At 34.9% G+C, this 20646-nt stretch overlaps 2 protein-coding genes across 5 annotated transcripts in view; both read right to left on the reverse strand.

Annotated features, from left to right (window-relative positions):
* Positions 1 to 5084: 5084 nt before the first annotated feature.
* On the reverse strand, positions 5085 to 8880 carry LOC144450692 (dynein axonemal assembly factor 19-like). Its single transcript, XM_078141351.1, has 4 exons — positions 8807 to 8880; positions 7529 to 7711; positions 6527 to 6662; positions 5085 to 5887 (listed from the first exon to the last, which is right to left on the reverse strand). Exons 2-4 carry the CDS (start codon positions 7678 to 7680, stop codon positions 5471 to 5473), a joined length of 705 nt encoding a protein of 234 aa, XP_077997477.1. The 5' UTR covers positions 7681 to 7711; positions 8807 to 8880; the 3' UTR covers positions 5085 to 5470.
* Positions 8881 to 14052: 5172 nt separating this feature from the next.
* The window catches only part of LOC144450485 (retinoic acid receptor beta-like), a 43781-nt gene continuing 37187 nt past the window's right edge, over positions 14053 to 20646 (reverse strand). For 3 of the 4 annotated variants that reach the window (XM_078141107.1, XM_078141108.1, XM_078141109.1), the window contains exons 6-10: positions 20311 to 20352; positions 18525 to 18710; positions 18128 to 18332; positions 17593 to 17751; positions 14053 to 17220 (exon numbers count right to left, since the gene is read on the reverse strand). In XM_078141107.1, coding sequence (XP_077997233.1) covers positions 16925 to 17220; positions 17593 to 17751; positions 18128 to 18332; positions 18525 to 18710; positions 20311 to 20352 — 888 coding nt within the window. In that variant the 3' untranslated portion in view covers positions 14053 to 16924. The remainder of the gene's footprint in view (positions 17221 to 17592; positions 17752 to 18127; positions 18333 to 18524; positions 18711 to 20310; positions 20353 to 20646) is intronic. The other variant, XM_078141110.1, reaches the window with a different exon arrangement.

Genomic DNA, 20646 nt, shown 5'->3' on the forward strand with positions numbered 1-20646 from the left:
TACAAAATGTAAATGAATTTGATTGTAAATGTGAATTTGAGAAAAGATCCATTTCCCTGTTGCTGTGTATGATACTGTGACTGTCCATGCATTTATTTTGTAGCACAAACCTTAAAAGTGGAAATAACATATTTCATATTATGACCCCACTTTATTTTGGCGCTAATGAACAATTTAGACAAAAATGCACATAAACTTGATAAAGCCACATCACTTTTGAGAGAGAGAGAGAGAGAGAGAGAGAGAGAGAGAGAGAGAGAGAGAGAGAGAGAGAGAGAGAGAGAGAGAGAGAGAGAGAGAGAGAGAGAGAGAGAGAGAGAGAGAGAGAGAGAGAGAGAGAGAGAGAGAGAGAGAGAGAGAGAGAGAGAGAGAGAGAGAGAGAGAGAGAGAGAGAGAGAGAGAGATATTGATTGGTTGGTTGGCCATGATGAGGTGCCCTCACGCATCGATCTCTAATCGCGTTGTGACAAGTTTAATAAAGAATTCTGAATTTTTTTATTCATGAGGCGATGAAATAGAAAATTACAGGTATCCGTTAGCGCCACAGGCAAGATAGAAGCCTAGAGGTAATGGGTAGGGTTCCGATGTGTTCATAGGGGGCTTATAAGCTCTGTAATCGTCTCTGGAAGTTTTCAACATATTTTATCATAAATTTAATCAGAAATCCCCTCTAAATGACATGTTTGTCCATTAATTACTGCTAAAATATGATTTATTTGGGCCATGCGCACCTGTTGTTGTTGATAATACCAAGAAAGTGTCATTTTTCAACTATTACGCAATAAGCCGTTTTTGCAGTCCAAACGGCCCCAATTTCGCCTTTTTTGACCTTTGTGAAGAAATCGCGTTTCATGACGTATACTACCCTCTACCGGTGACCTTATATTTGTCCCCGTCTTTCTCTAGCCGGAGTAACGTTCATAATGCACGTGTATATGAAATAATCGGATTTTCCGTTATTATTTATCATAAATTATCAAAAATCCCCTCTAAATGTCATGTTTGTCCATTAATTACTGCTAAAATATGATTTATTTGGGCCATGCGCACCTGTTGCTATTGATAATACCAAGAAAGTGACATTTTTCAACTATTACGCAATAAGCCGTTTTTGCAGTCCAAACGGCCCAAATTTCGCCTTTTTTGACCTTTGTGAAGAAATCGCGTTTCATGACGTATACTACCCTCTACCGGTGACCTTGTATTTGTCCTCGTCTTTCTCTAGCCGGAGTAACGTTCATATGCACGTGTATATGAAATAATCGGATTTTCCGTTATTATTTATCATAAATTATCAAAAATCCCCTCTAAATGTCATGTTTGTCCATTAATTACTGCTAAAATATGATTTATTTGGGCCATGCGCACCTGTTGCTATTGATAATACCAAGAAAGTGTCATTTTTCAACTATTACGTAATAAGCCGTTTTTGCAGTCCAAACGGCCCAAATTTCGCCTTTTTTGACCTTTGTGAAGAAATCGCGTTTCATGACGTATACTACCCTCTACCGGTGACCTTATATTTGTCCCCGTCTTTCTCTAGCCGGAGTAACGTTCATAATGCACGTGTATATGAAATAATCGGATTTTCCGTTATTATTTATCATAAATTATCAAAAATCCCCTCTAAATGTCATGTTTGTCCATTAATTACTGCTAAAATATGATTTATTTGGGCCATGCGCACCTGTTGCTATTGATAATACCAAGAAAGTGACATTTTTCAACTATTACGCAATAAGCCGTTTTTGCAGTCCAAACGGCCCAAATTTCGCCTTTTTTGACCTTTGTGAAGAAATCGCGTTTCATGACGTATACTACCCTCTACCGGTGACCTTGTATTTGTCCTCGTCTTTCTCTAGCCGGAGTAACGTTCATATGCACGTGTATATGAAATAATCGGATTTTCCGTTATTATTTATCATAAATTATCAAAAATCCCCTCTAAATGTCATGTTTGTCCATTAATTACTGCTAAAATATGATTTATTTGGGCCATGCGCACCTGTTGCTATTGATAATACCAAGAAAGTGTCATTTTTCAACTATTACGCAATAAGCCGTTTTTGCAGTCCAAACGGCCCAAATTTCGCCTTTTTTGACCTTTGTGAAGAAATCGCGTTTCATGACGTATACTACCCTCTACCGGTGACCTTATATTTGTCCCCGTCTTTCTCTAGCCGGAGTAACGTTCATATGCACGTGTATATGAAATAATCGGATTTTCCGTTATTATTTATCATAAATTATCAAAAATACTCTCTAAATGACATGTTTGTCCATTAATTACTGCTAAAATATGAGTTATTTGGGCCATGCGCACCTGTTGCTATTGATAATACCAAGAAAGTGTCATTTTTCAACTATTACGCAATAAGCCGTTTTTGCGGTCCAAACGGCCCCAATTTCGCCTTTTTTGACCTTTGTGAAGAAATCGCGTTTCATGACGTATACTACCCTCTACCGGTGACCTTATATTTGTCCTCGTCTTTCTCTAGCCGGAGTAACGTTCACATGCACGTGTATATGAAATAATCGGATTTTCCGTTATTATTTATCATAAATTATCAAAAATCCCCTCTAAATGACATGTTTGTCCATTAATTACTGCTAAAATATGATTTATTTGGGCCAAGCGCACCTGTTGCTGTTTGTAATACCAAGAAAATGACATTTTTCAACTATTACGCAATAATCCGTTTTTGCAGTCCAAACGGCCCCAATTTCGCCTTTTTTGACCTTTGTGAAGAAATCGACTTTCATGACGTATACTGCCATCTACAGGTGACCTTATATTTGTCTTCGTCTTTCTCTAGCTGGCGTATCGTTCATAATGCACGTGTATATGAAATAATAGGATTTTCCATTATTCTTTATCATAAATTATCAAAAATCCCCTCTAAATTTCATGTTTGTCCATTAAATAGTGCTAAAATACGATTTATCTGGGCCATGCGCACCTGTTACTATCGTTAATACAAAGAAAGTGACATTTTTCAACTATTACGCAATAAGCCGTTTTTGCAGTCCAAAAGGCCCCAATTTCGCCTTTTTTGACCTTTGTGAAGAAATCGACTTTCATGACGTATACTGCCAGCTACAGGTGACCTTATATTTGTCTTTGTCTTTCTGTAGCAGGAGTAACGTTCATATGCACGTGTATATGAAATAATCGGATTTTCCATTATTCTTTATCATAAATTATCAAAAATCCCCTCTAAATTTCATGTTTGTCCATTAAATAGTGCTAAAATACGATTTATCTGGGCCATGCGCACCTGTTACTATCGTTAATACAAAGAAAGTGACATTTTTCAACTATTACGCAATAAGCCGTTTTTGCAGTCCAAACGGCCCCAATTTCGCCTTTTTTGACCTTTGTGAAGAAATCGAGTTTCATGACGTATACTACCCTCTACCGGTGACCTTATATTTATCTTCGTTTTTCTAGGGTTGGCGTCATGTTAACTTTAGGGCCAATTATAAACGTTGAGGCAATAAAATATCCTCTATATTTTTATATTGAATTGAAGCATGCATTCTTAAGATGTAGCCTAATTACTGAAAAGTATTAATTATGCAAACAAGTCATTAAAAACTACAAGCTACATTATCTAACCTATCTCTGAGACATACACTTTGTTATCATCAATGTGTGTGTACCGAGACTATCTCACAGTCTCGAAGCTTCGCATAAACAGCTAAAACTTGGGTTGTTTTGTATATATCTACTGAATAATTGTACTCATATACTAGTATCCCAGTATCCCTAGCCCTGTACTGTGCGCCCTCATTGATCACATAGGGCTAACATTTTGTTGAAGTATTAGGCGAAGTCCCGAGGCTCGCCTAACACATCAACAAAATGCCCTGAGGCTCGCCTAACACATCAACAAAATATTAGCCCTATGTGATCAATGAGGGCGCACAGTACAGGGCTAGGGATACTGGGATACTAGTATATGAGTACAATTATGCAGTAGATACATACAAAAAACACAAGTTTTAGCTATTTATGCAAAGCTTTGAGGACTGTGAGAGAGTCTAGTGTGTACCAAGAATTTGAAATACATTCTTTATAGCCTAATTACCAAAAACCATTAATATTCATGGCATGTTTACCAAAACCTAATCAGTTCTAGCCATTACCCTAAAGAATATGTACACTAATTTTGTTTGAATTGAGCTAGCTATCGATGACAGGAAGACATACACACAGACACACACACATCCATCCCTAAATATAACCTTCCCTTTAATATGGAAAGTGACAAAAACATTACAACAAAGATATCTTGTTCATATTTGATTAATTTCTTTTATTTATTTCAAAATTGTCTGGTTCAGGCTTGAGAAAGGCCCATATGAAAAAAGTGGAAAATACATACAGATACTAATGATCTAGTGCATAAGTGCAAACTGAACACTGAACTTACCGTGGCAACCATAGACCACCCTATAGTAGAAATGTTATAAAGCACCTTTCACAAAGGATACTGTGCAGTGTGCACTCTATGTCAATTTGACATGCCACTGATGTACATAATTTCTAGTGACACACTAAAATTTGGTGTAACCCTATTCTTAGTCTCTGTTGTAACTCACAAGAAATGCCAGTTTTTATCATTTTGACTCACAACAATAAAATATGGCTATCATTAGAGGGCACGACTGATGCTGTGACCATAGTGTTCTATAATAATTACCTCTGGCATATTGGTCCTATAAAACTTCAACTCAAAATACCCTCCCCTCCCCCCTTCCTAAGTGTGACATACACACGTATATCTATGATGTAAGCCATAATTAAAATTGTAGCAGTCACATCACTATGATCAATGCGATGTAAAAACCCAATATTGTATCTCACATTAGAAAGAAATAATTTGAATCAACTTATCAACATCTCAGCAGTAAATACAGAACCTGTTATTCTTGAAGGAGTGAAAGTTTTCAGAATTTTGTTAGAAATGTGAAAATGAAGTTCAGCTATCACATCAACGCCATACCCCCTCTCCCCCCCCCCCTCCCCCCTCTAAACAAACAAAGTTTAATTGTTGAGTTTGTGTGACATTGTGCGATCATCCCTAAGGGCAAAAAAACCAACACTTTTGACAGACGTTTGTACAGGCATAGTGGGAATGCAAAACTCTGAGCTACCATACTTGGTATTTGCAAAGTCCACATTAGGGTTAAAAACTAATCAACAAGATGTTATAAGACAAAATCTCTCTGCTAATATCAATGCTGCTTGCATGTACAAAATTACATCAAATATAAAGCATGCACTATTATGATATAGCCTAATTACTAATCACTCTCATTTGAGGAGCAATTCATTGCAATAACGAGAAAATGTCACCTCCTGGTTGCACAATTTGTCAGTAGTAGCATGCTAATTCATGCAATCTATAGGACATAATGTAAAACAAAAGAAAATATAGCACTACCACAACCAACATAGCTTGGATTACAATGTTACCTTAAATTCTGATATTAAACTATCCAGTGACTCAGTATTCATATTACTATCTTCATTACTAGACATGTCCTTAGATTCTATGCATGACTGCAGTTTCTTGAATAATTCTTTACAACTTTCTTTCTCTGTAGAACTCAAGAAGTCTAGCGACAATGAGAATCTGTTGGTTTTGGATAAGTTATCAAGAATAGCACACACAACATCCACGTCATTTGGGGAGAAACAATCTTGTAAGGCGATGATGATTTCTCCAAGAAGTCCAAAAGCAATTTCAGTCTTAAAGATCACACCAAGGTGTCTGCCACCGATTCGAATCAGATAGTCATATTTTTGTGCATTAGTTTTACAATAACGTTTCCAGTCACGTGCAAATTCGTGTCCATTTTTAGGAAGTGTGGTTTTATCCTGAAACAACAACAGAAAGAAGATAAGATAGTTATACTCATATAATAAGATGTGAATACATATTCATTTGTACTTCCAAAATTTATGTAACAATAAATTTCACTTTTTTATTCATCAAAATAAAGTGAAGTCTAAGAATGAAAATTGTCCTTCCACTGAAATTTTGTGTTCCAAAATAAATACATTCACAGAAAATGTTAGAAAACACAGAGCACAAACATGGTAGATTTGTAAATACAGTAAATCAAGCAACTCAAGCCTAGTTTCTGTAGCAGACCTGTTCTAGTTGGCAAGTACAGATTATGCAAATTCAATAATTCAAATTGAGTATTTTTCATGGATATCAGGAATAAAAGCTGATTGGTTGAATAAGTCACATGATGATATGCTGATTGAGTGAAAGTTGCCCAGATGCTAACCAAAGCCCTTCTCTTCTCCAGATTCAGTGTGCCCTCTAAGCCAATTTGACTGCACTGACACACACAATTTCTAGTGACGCACCAAAATTTGGTGTTTCCCTATCTCTTACTATATGGTAACTAACAAGAACAAGAAATCCCAGGTTTTCTCATTTTGACTCACAACAACAAAATCTGGCTATCATTAGAGCCTAGAGGGTACACTTATCAAAGTACGTACTTGTGGTAATGTCTTATCAGTCGTAACATCTGTACCAGTTTGCTTGGTTGCATGTGGGTTCCATGGAGTTGGTTTCTTCTCACTAATTTTATCTTTCTTTTCCAGAGGTTTTATGTGGGCAGCAGCAACAATGTCTCTGTAATGACAATATAAGAAATTATTTTATAAATGAATTGGATAATACATTCTTGTTATTATATTTATACCTCATTTTACACTTCTATTTTTAGAGCTGATTATTTTCTTTTTTGATTTAGTTACCTCCATTTTTCATTTCCATTTACTTGCTAGTTTTTACCATTTTCTATTACCTTGTTTTACCATTGAACTTTAGTAGTTTTAATTTTATTTTTGTCGGCATATTTTAGCTCCACCTCCACTGATCTTATTTACAATTTTACACTCCACTGTAATTTTATTTCAGATTCTGAGGAAGGTGTTCTGTGTAAGACCGAAATGTCAAATAAAGTGTTTTCTATTCTCGAAATTGAGCCTGGTGACATTGATTTTTTTTTACCAAACTTGCTGTCACAGTACGCATTTCATATTTCCTTAACTTCTGTGTATTATTCCATTCTGAGAATTTAAGTAAGTTAAATATAAAATGTGTGTTGTGACACAGCGAGCATTCTGAGACTAAAATTCTTTGTAAGACTCCACTCTTTGTGACACAGCACACATTTTATACTTACCAGAACTCTTCATTTTTCAAGACTCCACTCTCTGTGACACAGCACACATTTTATACTTACCTGAACACTTCATTTTTCAAGACTCCGCTCTTTGTGACACAGCAAGCATTTTATACTTATCAGAACTCTTCATTTTTCAAGACTCCGCTCTTTGTGACACAGCAAGCATTTTATACTTACCTGAACTCTTTGTTTTTCAAGACGCTATTCTCTGTGTCATAGCACACATTTTACACTTACCGGTACTTAAACAATCTTCATACAATTCCCTATTTATGTGACACTGTCACAGCAAATATTTTTGACTTACTTAAATTCTTCATATGACTCCACTCTCTGTGTCACAGCACGTATTTTTGCATCATTTTCTCTCCAATATTTGGCATCAGCCTCTACTGCAGCATTCAATTCCTTCTCCAGTTTACTGAAGTCAATTCTCTCCTCATCCTTGCCTGAAACCATCTTGGCTTTTGACAGTATTTCTATAGATATGCTTTAAGATGGTAAATAAAATAAATAAAATTAACTAAAGTGCTCTTCTCACCCAGAGAAATCAATAAACTGTATGATCAAAGCAAGCGTCACCACAGGAAATCAAAACACATGGTATCGTTAACAATATCAGACACTATAATAGAGATCATGGACTTTACAAGATGTAGTCTTGACCAGTATGTCCTCTAATGTTTGCCAAATTTTGTTGTTGTGCGTCAAAATGAGAGAAAAACTGGGATTTCTTGTCAGTCACCACATAGAAAGAGATACGAGAACACCACATTTTGGTGCGTCGCTAGATATTGTGTGTGTCAGTGGTACGTCAAATTAGCTTAGAGGGCACACTGGTCCTGACATATTTTGTTGATTCGTAGAGACTACAGTCTATGGTTGATACAAGTTCAACTGTTGTGATGTCCTGTGATGTCAGTACTTTGATTTCCAATGTTAGTGAGTTCCCCAGTGGTACAACATAATAATCAGAAAGGAATTGTATGAGGGAACCCAGAAAGTTTACATCTTGAATATTAATTGACAATAATATGAAATAATCTTCTTACAATCAACACATTAAAGATACATCATGGAGGTGTGACCTGCGTCCTCCATACAAGCTCAACTGGCAGAGTAAGTTGGGAAACGATTCTGGAGTAAAAGTTCTAAAACCACCCCATGGACATCTCGGCATACTATGTACTATAAAACCATGGAAACTTCCATGACTAAACTATGGATAACCCCATTGGGGATAACCTGGCTTGGTACATTCGCGCTGGTATATTTCGACTGTGTCCTCTGGCATAAATTTGAGAGGACGAGTCCATGCTTGCAGACGGAGTAAGTAGGAACTCAGCTTTCCTAAGGACAAGGTCAGAATCGAATCAAGACCTACACTCCGTCTGCAAGTATTGACTTGTCCTCGCGTCGCAAGTTTATGCCAACGCCAGGACATACACGTACACTACACTACAGTCGAAATCCACCAGCACGTTAGCACGAAGGTCCTAAGCTATCGATAATCACACCAGTATCCGAACGATTTACTTCCCAGAGTAGAGTTAAAGAAATTTAAAAGCAGTTGTCATATACTTACTGTGAATAATATCACTGGTATGTAGCAACACCGTTACTAAATTCCGGATAGTTTAGCGTCCTTGTCAACCAATGTGAATCGCCATATTTGATTTCAGGAATGACGGGAAGAGTACGCCATCAGAGCTGGAATGTTGAAAATTACTTTGTTTTTATTTATGGTGGCAAAGAATGTCGGCAAGATTTTTTGTCCACACCACTAATTCTTATATTACAACAATTTTCCTTTCTTTATTATAACTCAAGTCTGTTGTTTTTCTTAAATTATGGCAAACAATTTATCTTTTATGTAAAGTTTTTGCAATCACTGTAAACCTATGTATTTTGGTTCTTATTTAACCTTATTCAGTTGAAACAATGTTAAACAAACATTGTTTGTGCCAAAATAAATTAGGGTGAATATGAAATCAGTTGCAGTGAGAAAGTCTGAGTAACTGTATGTAATAAAGGCAGATTTATTTGGCGTCAATCAATTCAGTAAATTACAAAAGTGATGTGGCTTTATGTACATTTTTGTCTTTCTCTCTCTCTCTCTCTCTCTCTCTCTCTCTCTCTCTCTCTCTCTCTCTCTCTCTCTCTCTCTCAAAGGTGATGTGGCTTTATCAAGTTTATGTGCATTTTTGTCTAAATTGTTCATCAGCCCAAAAATAAAGTGGGGTCATAATATGAAATATGTTATTTCCACTTTTAAGGTTTGCGCTACAAAATAAATGCATGGAAAGTCACAGTATCATACACAGCAGCAGAGGAATGAATCTTTTCTCAAATTCACATTTACAATCAAATTCATGTACTTTATGAATCTTATACAAAAACAATAACACTCTATTTTTGGTTTGAATTGTGTTTTTATTTGCTTTATACATGCACACCCTAGAACTGAGTGTATCAGATACAGAAAAAATGTACAACATAGTTTAACTACAGACACAGACTTCTTTCTATAACTTTTCTCAGTTTAGCTTTCACAATAAAAATGTTTCTACCCAATGTTTGCACAAGCTTGAAATACACAGCACAGTAAATTATTCAAAAAAGAAAATTAAACGTTTTTATAGAGCTACTAACTTTAGTACAATTCTTTTTCTTAGACTCTACATGGCACTTTGTATACTTTGACTTTTTAGTCAGTTTGTTATTTTACTTGGAGAAACTTATTGTAGATCCAAGATGTGACAAACTGTCAGGATATTCATGTGTTTGCAATATTTCTAATGTTCAACAGTTTGTTTCTCACACATAACACAGTTTGTTTGTCCTCCAAAGTGTCTTCACTCTGTTTTGCAGGTAAACTATGAATTTATACATGGATAACTTCTACATGTTATACTACTTTGTAGCCAAATGTTCTGTTTTAAACAGGTTTTTATCTTCCTTCAATTTTATATCTTTATAAGATTAAATATAGATACGCAAACATTCATAATCAAAATTTGAGATTTTTTACTCAACTCTTAACACTCACAGTACTTGCCCTTAGAATCATGGTAGAATTCTGTTGTTTGAGGGCGCTGTTAGTTACAGTTCAACTCTGACCATATTCCAAGAATTAAAACCAAAGTTAAATCCAATTTAGTATACCATTAGTACATTATCATGCTAGGGTTATGAAAACAATTCTTTGAATTTGTTTCAAAAACAAAAAAAGTAGATGAATTATAATTAGGTTGTAAAATTGTTGACAAGTAAAAACTCTTTCAGTATTAATAGTCATTCCATGATGAACCTAATAGGATGTCTCTTTTAAAATACATAAATAAAAGACCTTTGTACAAAATAAACCATTTTCAAGGGTTCAATAACCATGAAACATCTCTCACAAAATATGGAAAACCTGATAATAATTTTGTATAATTTTAAATGTAACAGAGCACTGACTTCTTTTAAATTGTGAATATAATATCTTCTGTAGCTTAAATATTTCACTGTTGGATGATGTTAACTTAGTCATCTCATTCCACACAGCTTAGTTGACCTGTTGCCAGTTCCAAGATGCATTGCGTGTCTCTCCATACAATGTACTGTGTACACACTGAGGAGTTTGCATGTGCTACTCAGGGGGATGGTTGTCACCTGACTACCCTGGGCTCACTTGTTTGATGGTGTTTAGTCTTTGTTCTATAAAATCACTCATAATCAAAGACGTCAACATGTCTTTCCATCACTTCCTTATGAAAATGTTATTTCAAACGTAATAAAGACAAAACAAAACAAAACAAAACAAAACGTAACAACACAAGCGACATCCTGTCGTGCAATGCATCTTGGAACCGGAAAATTGACAATTCAAACCTAAACACTTTAGAACTACAACATCATCATGGATGGATGGAGAGGGTAGTGATTCTGTTAACATAGTCATCTCATTCCACACAGCTCAGTAGTTCATTCAAAACCTAAACAATTTAGGACTACATTATCATGGATGGATGGAGAGGGTAGTGATTCTGTTAACATAGTCATCTCATTCCACACAGCTCAGTAGTTCATTCAAAACCTAAACAATTTAGGACTACATTATCATGGATGGATGGAGAGGGTAGTGATTCTGTTAACATAGTCATCTCATTCCACACAGCTCAGTAGTTCATTCAAAACCTAAACAATTTAGGACTACATTATCATGGATGGATGGAGAGGGTAGTGATTCTGTTAACATAGTCATCTCATTCCACACAGCTCAGTAGTTCATTCAAAACCTAAACAATTTAGGACTACATTATCATGGATGGATGGAGAGGGTAGTGATTCTGTTAACATAGTCATCTCATTCCACACAGCTCAGTAGTTCATTCAAAACCTAAACAATTTAGGACTACATTATCATGGATGGATGGAGAGGGTAGTGATTCTGTTAACATAGTCATCTCATTCCACACAGCTCAGTAGTTCATTCAAAACCTAAACAATTTAGGACTACATTATCATGGATGGATGGAGAGGGTAGTGATTCTGTTAACATAGTCATCTCATTCCACACAGCTCAGTAGTTCATTCAAAACCTAAACAATTTAGGACTACATTATCATGGATGGATGGAGAGGGTAGTGATTCTGTTAACATAGTCATCTCATTCCACACAGCTCAGTAGTTCATTCAAAACCTAAACAATTTAGGACTACATTATCATGGATGGATGGAGAGGGTAGTGATTCTGTTAACATAGTCATCTCATTCCACACAGCTCAGTAGTTCATTCAAAACCTAAACAATTTAGGACTACATTATCATGGATGGATGGAGAGGGTAGGAATTCTATTAAAGCTGCACTGGCTGTAACTGGAACATATTTTTTTTAAACGGTTTTATTAGATAGAATGACTGACTCATAATATCATTCACCCTCTACATTATTGAATCACCTGTGGGTAAACGTACTTGTGGAGCTGTACACAAAGTATGGTACAAATAATCCATTCAATTTGATTTTTTGGGTCCACACCAAAAATCAGCGCCACAGTGAATCATAATTTCAACCTGTTTCTTTACTAGTTATTGATAAAATCGAGTGTCTAATTAACATGTACAGTGTCTAATTAACATGTACAGTGTCTAATTAACATGTACAGTGTCTAATTAACATGTACAGTGTCTAATTAACATGTACAATGTCTAATTAACATGTATAATGTTTAATTATTAGTATTTTGATAATTTCCAGTGAATATATTGTTGGTTGTCTGATTGAAAAAATAATGTCCAGTTACAGCTAGTGTAGCTTTAAGGTATTTTTGTGCACTAGTTGTGCAACGTCATTGCTTAGATTTCCTTAAAAGGAAACTGTGAGGGCGCTCTCTATGAATCTATCTCAGTACATAGATATTTGTTGCCATGTAGTGAATACATAAGAAAATGTTTTCATTTATGATTGGCTGATCCAATAATGACACCACGTCATCAACATTCACATCACATGTGGAGATGACACTAACATCAAATACACCAGCGGTTCATTTTCATTTAAACTGAGTAAAAATTTGTAACTGTTTTGGGGACGACAAATTTTTTTTAAAGTAAAAAATGTTGAATTTGTCTAGTTCATTTGTGGTGGTGAGACAACTCTGTATCAGCACAGTGACTATGTCATCTACAATCAAAATAAGATTTCAAACACTCTGTGCCGTTGCTAGGCTTACACTCGAGATATCACATATCTTAAATATGACTCTGTAGCACTCTAAATTCTTAAGGAAACAAAAAACAGCTTACATGAAAAAAAAGAGAAAATGTTGGCACTATACAAAAAAAATGTTATTTGAATTTCAATAACATCAGTCTTCAGTAGTACTTCACTATTCTGAATAATTACATTCAAGCTTTACATATATGCAAATACATTAACATGCATACGACAGTGATTGGTTTATCATATGACCTTTAACCTATGCAAATTAATTCATGCAAATATGTATGCAAATAGATAAAACATGTACTTCATATTCAAATGCAAATATCTATATTTTGCCCTCGGAGTACACAAACTATGTTCCTTTCCCTTTTTCTTTAAAATAAAGTTTTAGACTAATATTTAGTTGTATTTAGATGAAATTTAGTTAAAATATTTGTTAAAAATCTCTACAAATCCACAACGTAAAGTTTACAACTACAATACTCTAACTTTGAAAGTTAAATTTAAAACAACTATAACACTACACAAAATATGGCATCTCATGCATTATAGTTTCATTTTTTTTTAAAATGAAACTTGTAAAACATACAATTTGTGCTAAATAATGAGATTTATTTTTCACTTTTGGAAAATTATATGAGTTTCTATGAGTTCTTTGAAGACATGATAATTTTATATTGGATATTTCAATATCTTATCTACCAATAGGTAAGCTTCTTACAAACAACTGAAGTAAAATAGAACACCATGATTGGCTGATAAAACTACTAGTAGTCATCATTGACCAATTATCAACCACGTTACACAGTAGATACCTGATATTGAGAGCTGAACAAGATCATATATGCTTCTGATAACATACATCATAACACACACAAGCCAAGTTGTATGTCTTCAAACAGAAAATATGACATTTACACCTTGGTTGTTCTATGTCATGAAAACACATCTCTGCCAATGGTTCTGTGGCATTCTCACAATATGCATAAAAAAGTTCATAATTAATGTTTATTATTACATTTTTGCGCAGGTACAATTATATTATTCTCAAATATTTTCTTCACTCAGCCTAAAAAACTTGTAACCAAGAGTTTTGTTCCCCCCCCCCCCGCCCTCTGTCAGTTGTATTTTCCTCAACTGAATGAATAAGCATATTGAGGCAATAATATCCCCAAGTATACTAATTTCAAATATACTTTTCAAACATAAAAAAAGAAAGTTCTATCCATAGCTAAAATCAAATATTAATCTATAACTCTTAAAGAAATGTTCCCCTCACTATACACCAACACCTCCTCTGAGGAGAAAGTGGTATGACCCAACTAGTGATTCTGTATAAACAAGAACAAACCATTCTTTCATTTAGGGATGTGATTAAGGTCACCATTTTTCAGCCATCTATTTTTTTCATCCTGGGACCAAGTACTGAGCAAATCATTTCATTTCAACTGACATGTTCAGAAATTACTAGCAAAATAAAATTTTTCTAAAAACAAACCATGAATTATAGATAAAAACTTTTCTGCTGAGACAGATTACCCTGACTTTACATTTGTGGTGTACGTGTTATTACGACTTTGCAGACAAAACCTACAATGAAAATCAATCAAATTGCAAAAATAGAATTGACTGTCGTAAGGTAAACTGCACCTTGGGGTCAAAGGTCATTGGAATTTAAAGTTCTCCAAACTTTGGCATATGGTAGCTTGCTTCTGATCATTTTTGAAGTATGACAAAAAATTTGGGGTTTCACCATCTAGTTTTCAGGGAAATTAACAATCTGATAATTTCTCATACAGTACTGCATGAGAAAATATGACAATATGGCCACTGAATACATACAGTGTTCAACATTGAACACGTACTGTATTTGGTGGCCATGATTATCAACTTTGTCTGGCAAGCATTCTCTACACACAGCTACAGTAATTCAAATTGAAACATATTTTTTGTATCTCAACATCTATAAGCATAAGGAAATATTGGCATAAAATTACCATATCATGTGTTGGTGTCGCACTTCCATATATGGGCAACTAGGTCACATCCAGATAACTTGACACATCAACATAATATAGGTATCATGTGACTTAGTTTAACCAATCAGCTTCTATGCATGATATTACTGAGTTGTCAGTATCAAGTTTGCAGGCTGTGTTGAGAGAAAGCTTACCAGGTTGACAACAAAGCCTATCTAACGTTATAATGCTTGGACATTTGGCAAGATTCCGTCTGTTTGCTACTAAGTTTATAAAACATCTACAAAAACATGCCCACCTGCAATAAAACTGAATCTGAAATACTGCTTTGACTAAATTAATAATATAAATCTGACTTTCCCAAATTATTCTGTAAATCTGAACTTTTTGCTTATTTCATGGAAGAGAGGAAAACTAGAACATATGTACCATACAAGTTGAAAACTTGTTTGAATTTGAACCACAACACACACTATTACAATGTACTAAATATACTGTGTGAATTGTTTAGTCTTCAGGAACCTGTTATAGACCAAATGTTCACAGAATTTGAAATGCAAATTATGGAAAATATCACAGTTAACAGTAATCTTGGTATCTATTCTTGCAATAGCCAGACCAAATTCAGTTCTTGTTTCTCCAACATAGCCAGACCAAATTCAGTTATTGTTTCTCCAACATAGCAATACCAAATTATGTTCTTGTTTCTCCAACATAGCCATACCAAATTCAGTTCTTGTTTCTCCAACATAGCCAGACCAAATTCAGTTATTGTTTCTCCAACATAGCCATACCAAATTCAGTTCTTGTTTCTTCAACATAGCAATACCAAATTACGTTCTTGTTTCTCCAACATAGCCATACCAAATTCAGTTATTGTTTCTCCAACATAGCCATACCAAATTCAGTTATTGTTTCTCCACCATAGCCAGAGCAAATTCAGTTATTGTTTCTCCAACATAGCAATACCAAATTACGTTCTTGTTTCTCCAACATAGCCTTACCAAATTCAGTTATTGTTTCTCCAACATAGCCATACCAAATTCAGTTCTTGTTTCTCCAACATAGCTATAGCAAATTCAGTTATTGTTTCTCCAACATAGCCAGACCAAATTCAGTTCTTGTTTCTCCAACATAGCCAGACCAAATTCAGTTATTGTTTCTCCAACATAGCCAGAGCAAATTCAGTTATTGTTTCTCCAACATAGCCATACCAAATTCAGTTATTGTTTCTCCAACATAGCCATACCAAATTCAGTTCTTGTTTCTCCAACATAGCCAGAGCAAATTCAGTTATTGTTTCGCCAACATAGCCAGACCAAATTCAGTTATTGTTTCTCCAACATAGCAATACCAAATTATGTTCTTGTTTCTCCAACATAGCCATACCAAAGTCAATTATTGTTTCTCCAACATAGCCATACCAAATTCAGTTATTGTTTCTCCAACATAGCCATACCAAATTACGTTCTTGTTTCTCCAACATAGCCTTACCAAATTCAGTTATTGTTTCTCCAACATAGCCATACCAAATTCAGTTATTGTTTCTCCAACATAGCCATACCAAAGTCAATTATTGTTTCTCCAACATAGCCATACCAAAGTCAATTATTGTTTCTCCAACATAGCCATACCAAAGTCAATTATTGTTTATCCATCATATCCATCATTTTTATGATGTGAGATGTTAAGTATTTTCTGTAACAACAATCTTTCTCCAATGAACATTCAGAAAGTATTTGTTTCCTTTTCAATATGACATACATGTTCATACATCAACAATTTGAATACAATATATTTGTTGGCACATGATGGCACAAGAAATTCTGAAATCTAGGATTATTTCATTTCCTGTTGAGAGTTGACCCAAAATATTGAATAGTGGGGTACAAGAACCAAAAATGTATTTGGGAAGAAATAGAATACAAATATTTTTTTTGTAATCCTTTGAGGATTACCAAAATAAAGTTTAACTACAATAAATCTGTCAATAACAACTACCCGTCACATATCATGAAAACAAAGCTGCTTTCATCAAATCCAATGGATCTGTACTATGCATGGCAAGTTGTTGAGTTCTTTCCGCCACTGATAACTCCTGAGATGATGATGATTCTTCTTCTCTCTTCACTGGCAGCTCTGTCGATGTCTTGGACGCTGACGAACTACTTTCTGTCGTTGATGTGTCATTTTTTGTTTTGCTTTTTTCTTCACCTTCTCCCTCATCATCTTCTTCTACCATTTCATTGATTATTTGAGGAAATTCACGAGGAATCTGTAGTTTTAGGTGTAACACTCTCTCAGTACCTGGTGATGAAAACAAAGGTATGGATGTATTGCAACTAAAGTAGAATAATGCCAACCTGTGTATTAGCATATGTACAGGCATATGTAATGCACACCACACACACACACACACACACACACACACACACACACACACACACACACACACACACACACACACACACATACAAATGGCAGCACCTATTTCATACATACATACATACATACATACATACATACATACATACATACATACACACACACACACACACACACACATAATAAAGTACAAATTACAAGTTACATATTGTACACTGATTCCTGATGATTTACTAACAATGGTATAAAACATTTTGATTTTTTCACAAAAGTTTACCATTCCTTGACACTTACCTTTTGCACTCATACTTCGAAGATCTGTGATTTTCATCAGAATTTTGGCAAATGTGTGTGGTTCAGACGGCCTTCTCCTTCGTACATAAATCCTTAGTGCCTCTAGATACGGTTCTTGCATTTTTTCAACCTTTTCGGGCTCAATAAGACCACAGCGATCTGTAAAGAAATCTCAATTGATTTGTTCTTGGTTTTGGAATACAGTATTACGACTTAACAGAAAAATCCAGTCAGACTAATTTCTGGCATTAGTATTGATTACTGCTATCATATGATTTTAGGTTATACATGCATATGACTTCAAATCTCCTCTCTAAACAGGAATATATATATATATATTATTATTTTTTTTATTTATTTTTTGTTCATACCTATTGCGCTCTGCCACTGCGGTATAGAGCACTGTCTTAGCAGATTGATACTCACCGAGTTATATATATCTATTGTGCAATCAGACTCTTTCATTATTAAAGTAAAGTCTGACTAATTTTAATAGTCGTCTCCCCCCTCCCCCACCCCATCCCTCCATACTTACCTCCACTTATAAGGCATATTGCTGACAAGAGGGCGACTTCACTTTCATCTAAATTGAGACTATAAACTTGCTTTGCAAATTGTCCAATAGTGTCAATTAATGTTCCAAAGCCTCCACTTTTCAGTTGTTCATTTGTTAACATCAACCCTGATGTAAATGTCACACTTCCATCGTCACTGTTAAAACGGTAACTTATTCTGAGAATCTACAAAGAGGAAGTAAAACAAAATATGAAAGATCGGTAAACTATATACAACAGTCAAATAACAGATAGTTGTTAGTCAACAGTCAATAGTACTCTCTCTCTCTCACTGCTGTGCTGTATTTAAGGTTCTCTTTATTGGTGATACTAATGTTCAGAGTACATCATTCAAGACCTAGTAAACACACAACTTACCATGACTTCCAGACATGCTGCTTTGAGCAAAGTAATCTGGTCTTGAGTTTTAAGTTGAAGAAAACCTGGTATTTTTTTGGCAAATTCCACCACCATGATAATGGCTCTAGATGACATATCTGTGACGTATTCAAACATCAGTAGATCAGTCTCATTTGTTCTAAGTCCAGGCGTAGGAGCTGATGCCTGTAAAATGTAAAAAAAATTTACAGGATGAAAACAAGGAAGTAAATAAAATGCCAGACATGGCAAAGGTTATAGAACTCTGCCAGTATCATGACCTCTACTGAAGTTATGCCAGACAGGAGTCAAAATATTGCTTCTCTCTGTTTTGGTATTTTCAGCAGCAGAGGCACTGTAAAGGCAAAATTCTTCCAAGTTAATTTACATAATGAGAAAAGAAGAAAGTAAAAGACATACATACACTTGAAATTCATTTCTGTGAAAATACATAGGATAGCTATTACTTCAGGTTTACTATAACAACATTTATTATAATGACCATTTATACTTTTTACCATTCAGGGCCATTATTCATGATCTGGACAAATTCACTTCATGTACACATACACATATGTTTTGTATTACTCATTGTAATATGAACGCTATAAATGAGTGTAGCACATAGAGAAAGTGCTTTACTTCAGTGTTACTTGTTGTAATATGAATGCTATAAATGAGTGTAGCACATAGAGAAAGTGCTGTACTTCAGTGTTACTCATTGTAATATGAATGCTATAAACAAGTGTAGCACATAGAGAAAGTGCTTTATTTCAGTGTTACACATTGTAATATGAATGCTATAAATGAGTGTAGCACATAGAGAAAGTGCTTTACTTCAGTGTTACACATTGTAATATGAATGCTATAAATAAGTGTAGCACATAGAGAAATTTAGTGCTTTACTTCAGTGTTACACATTGTAATATGAATGCTATAAACGAGTGTAACACAGAGAAAGTGCTCTCTGTGTTTGTTATTATAATGTAAGTCAATGGATGACTAGTCAAGTAATGTGACTGGATGACTAGTCAAAGAATACTATTGGTTAACCAGTTTTGTGTGCATGCCAAATTGTACTTGTTTGAACAGAACATACAGGGAGCACTTTCTGTTCAACATTCAAAATCATGGTATCATTTCACAATATTTTTCCGCATTCAGCTGGGAAAACACTCATGACATAAGTTATGGTTTTGTCGCTATGAGTCAAAGGCTCCTTATGTTGCTCATATTTCCCTCAGCTGAACAAGTCAAAGGCTCCCTATGTCATTCATATTTCCCTTAGCTGAACAAAGAAAATAGTGGATAAATCAACAGACAACATACATACATATGACCAAGAAATTATTGATAATTTAGACTATTGATTATTAAGATTTATCAAATCACCATGATCAAATTTCGAAATATTTGTTAATCGCACATTCTAAATGGATGACTAGATGTGCGATGTCATTGGATGACTAGTCAAGGTATATGATTGGATGACTAGTCAAGCTACAGGATTGGATGACTATAGTCACGGCATATGATTGGATGACTAGTCAAGGTATATGATTGGATGACTAGTCAAGCTACAGGATTGGATGACTGATCAAGGAATGTGATTGTATGACTAGTCAAGCCATATGATTGGATGACTAGTCAAGTAATGTGACTGGAGGACTAGTCAAAGAATACTATTGGTTAACCAGTTGTGATTGACAGGATGGGTATGAAACATGAATTATTGGAATCATTGATTAATCAATGGGTAAAGGAGCAAGAAACAAGTTTTACTAACTGTATGGCCTTGCCCAAAGGGTGGAACTTGTAGATTTGCAGGCTGAAAGCAAAATGTGAGAACAAGATAGGTAGACAGATCCAAAATAATGTTTGCAAATGAATTATGGGTTGGGCTGAATAAGTCATATGCTACAAACAATAGCACACAGATATCTTCACCCTGACACCCCTAAAGTAAAAGAATGGTATGGCTCACTGCAAAGAATGATGTAATGTAAGCTTATTTCCTTATTTCTTGCATAAAACTGAAAACAAGACAAGACAAATGCATACCTCTTCACAAGAAATACTGGGCAGCAATTTACTTACATGTAAAATTCTGTGCTTTTAACTT

This window comes from Glandiceps talaboti, chromosome 20 (assembly GCF_964340395.1).
Source record: "Glandiceps talaboti chromosome 20, keGlaTala1.1, whole genome shotgun sequence".
In the NCBI taxonomy this organism is placed as follows: domain Eukaryota; kingdom Metazoa; phylum Hemichordata; class Enteropneusta; family Spengelidae; genus Glandiceps; species Glandiceps talaboti.

Bases quoted from the DNA above. Each gene is read 5' to 3' on its own strand.
- LOC144450692 (XM_078141351.1), bottom strand. From the start codon at position 7,680: ATGGTTTCAGGCAAGGATGAGGAGAGAATTGACTTCAGTAAACTGGAG. The intron at 6,663-7,528 runs GTAAGTCAAAAA...TTGTCATTACAG, and splicing joins GAGTCATATGAAGAATTTAA to AGACATTGTTGCTGCTGCCC. The intron at 5,888-6,526 runs GTACGTACTTTG...TTGTTGTTTCAG, and splicing joins CTGATAAGACATTACCACAA to GATAAAACCACACTTCCTAA.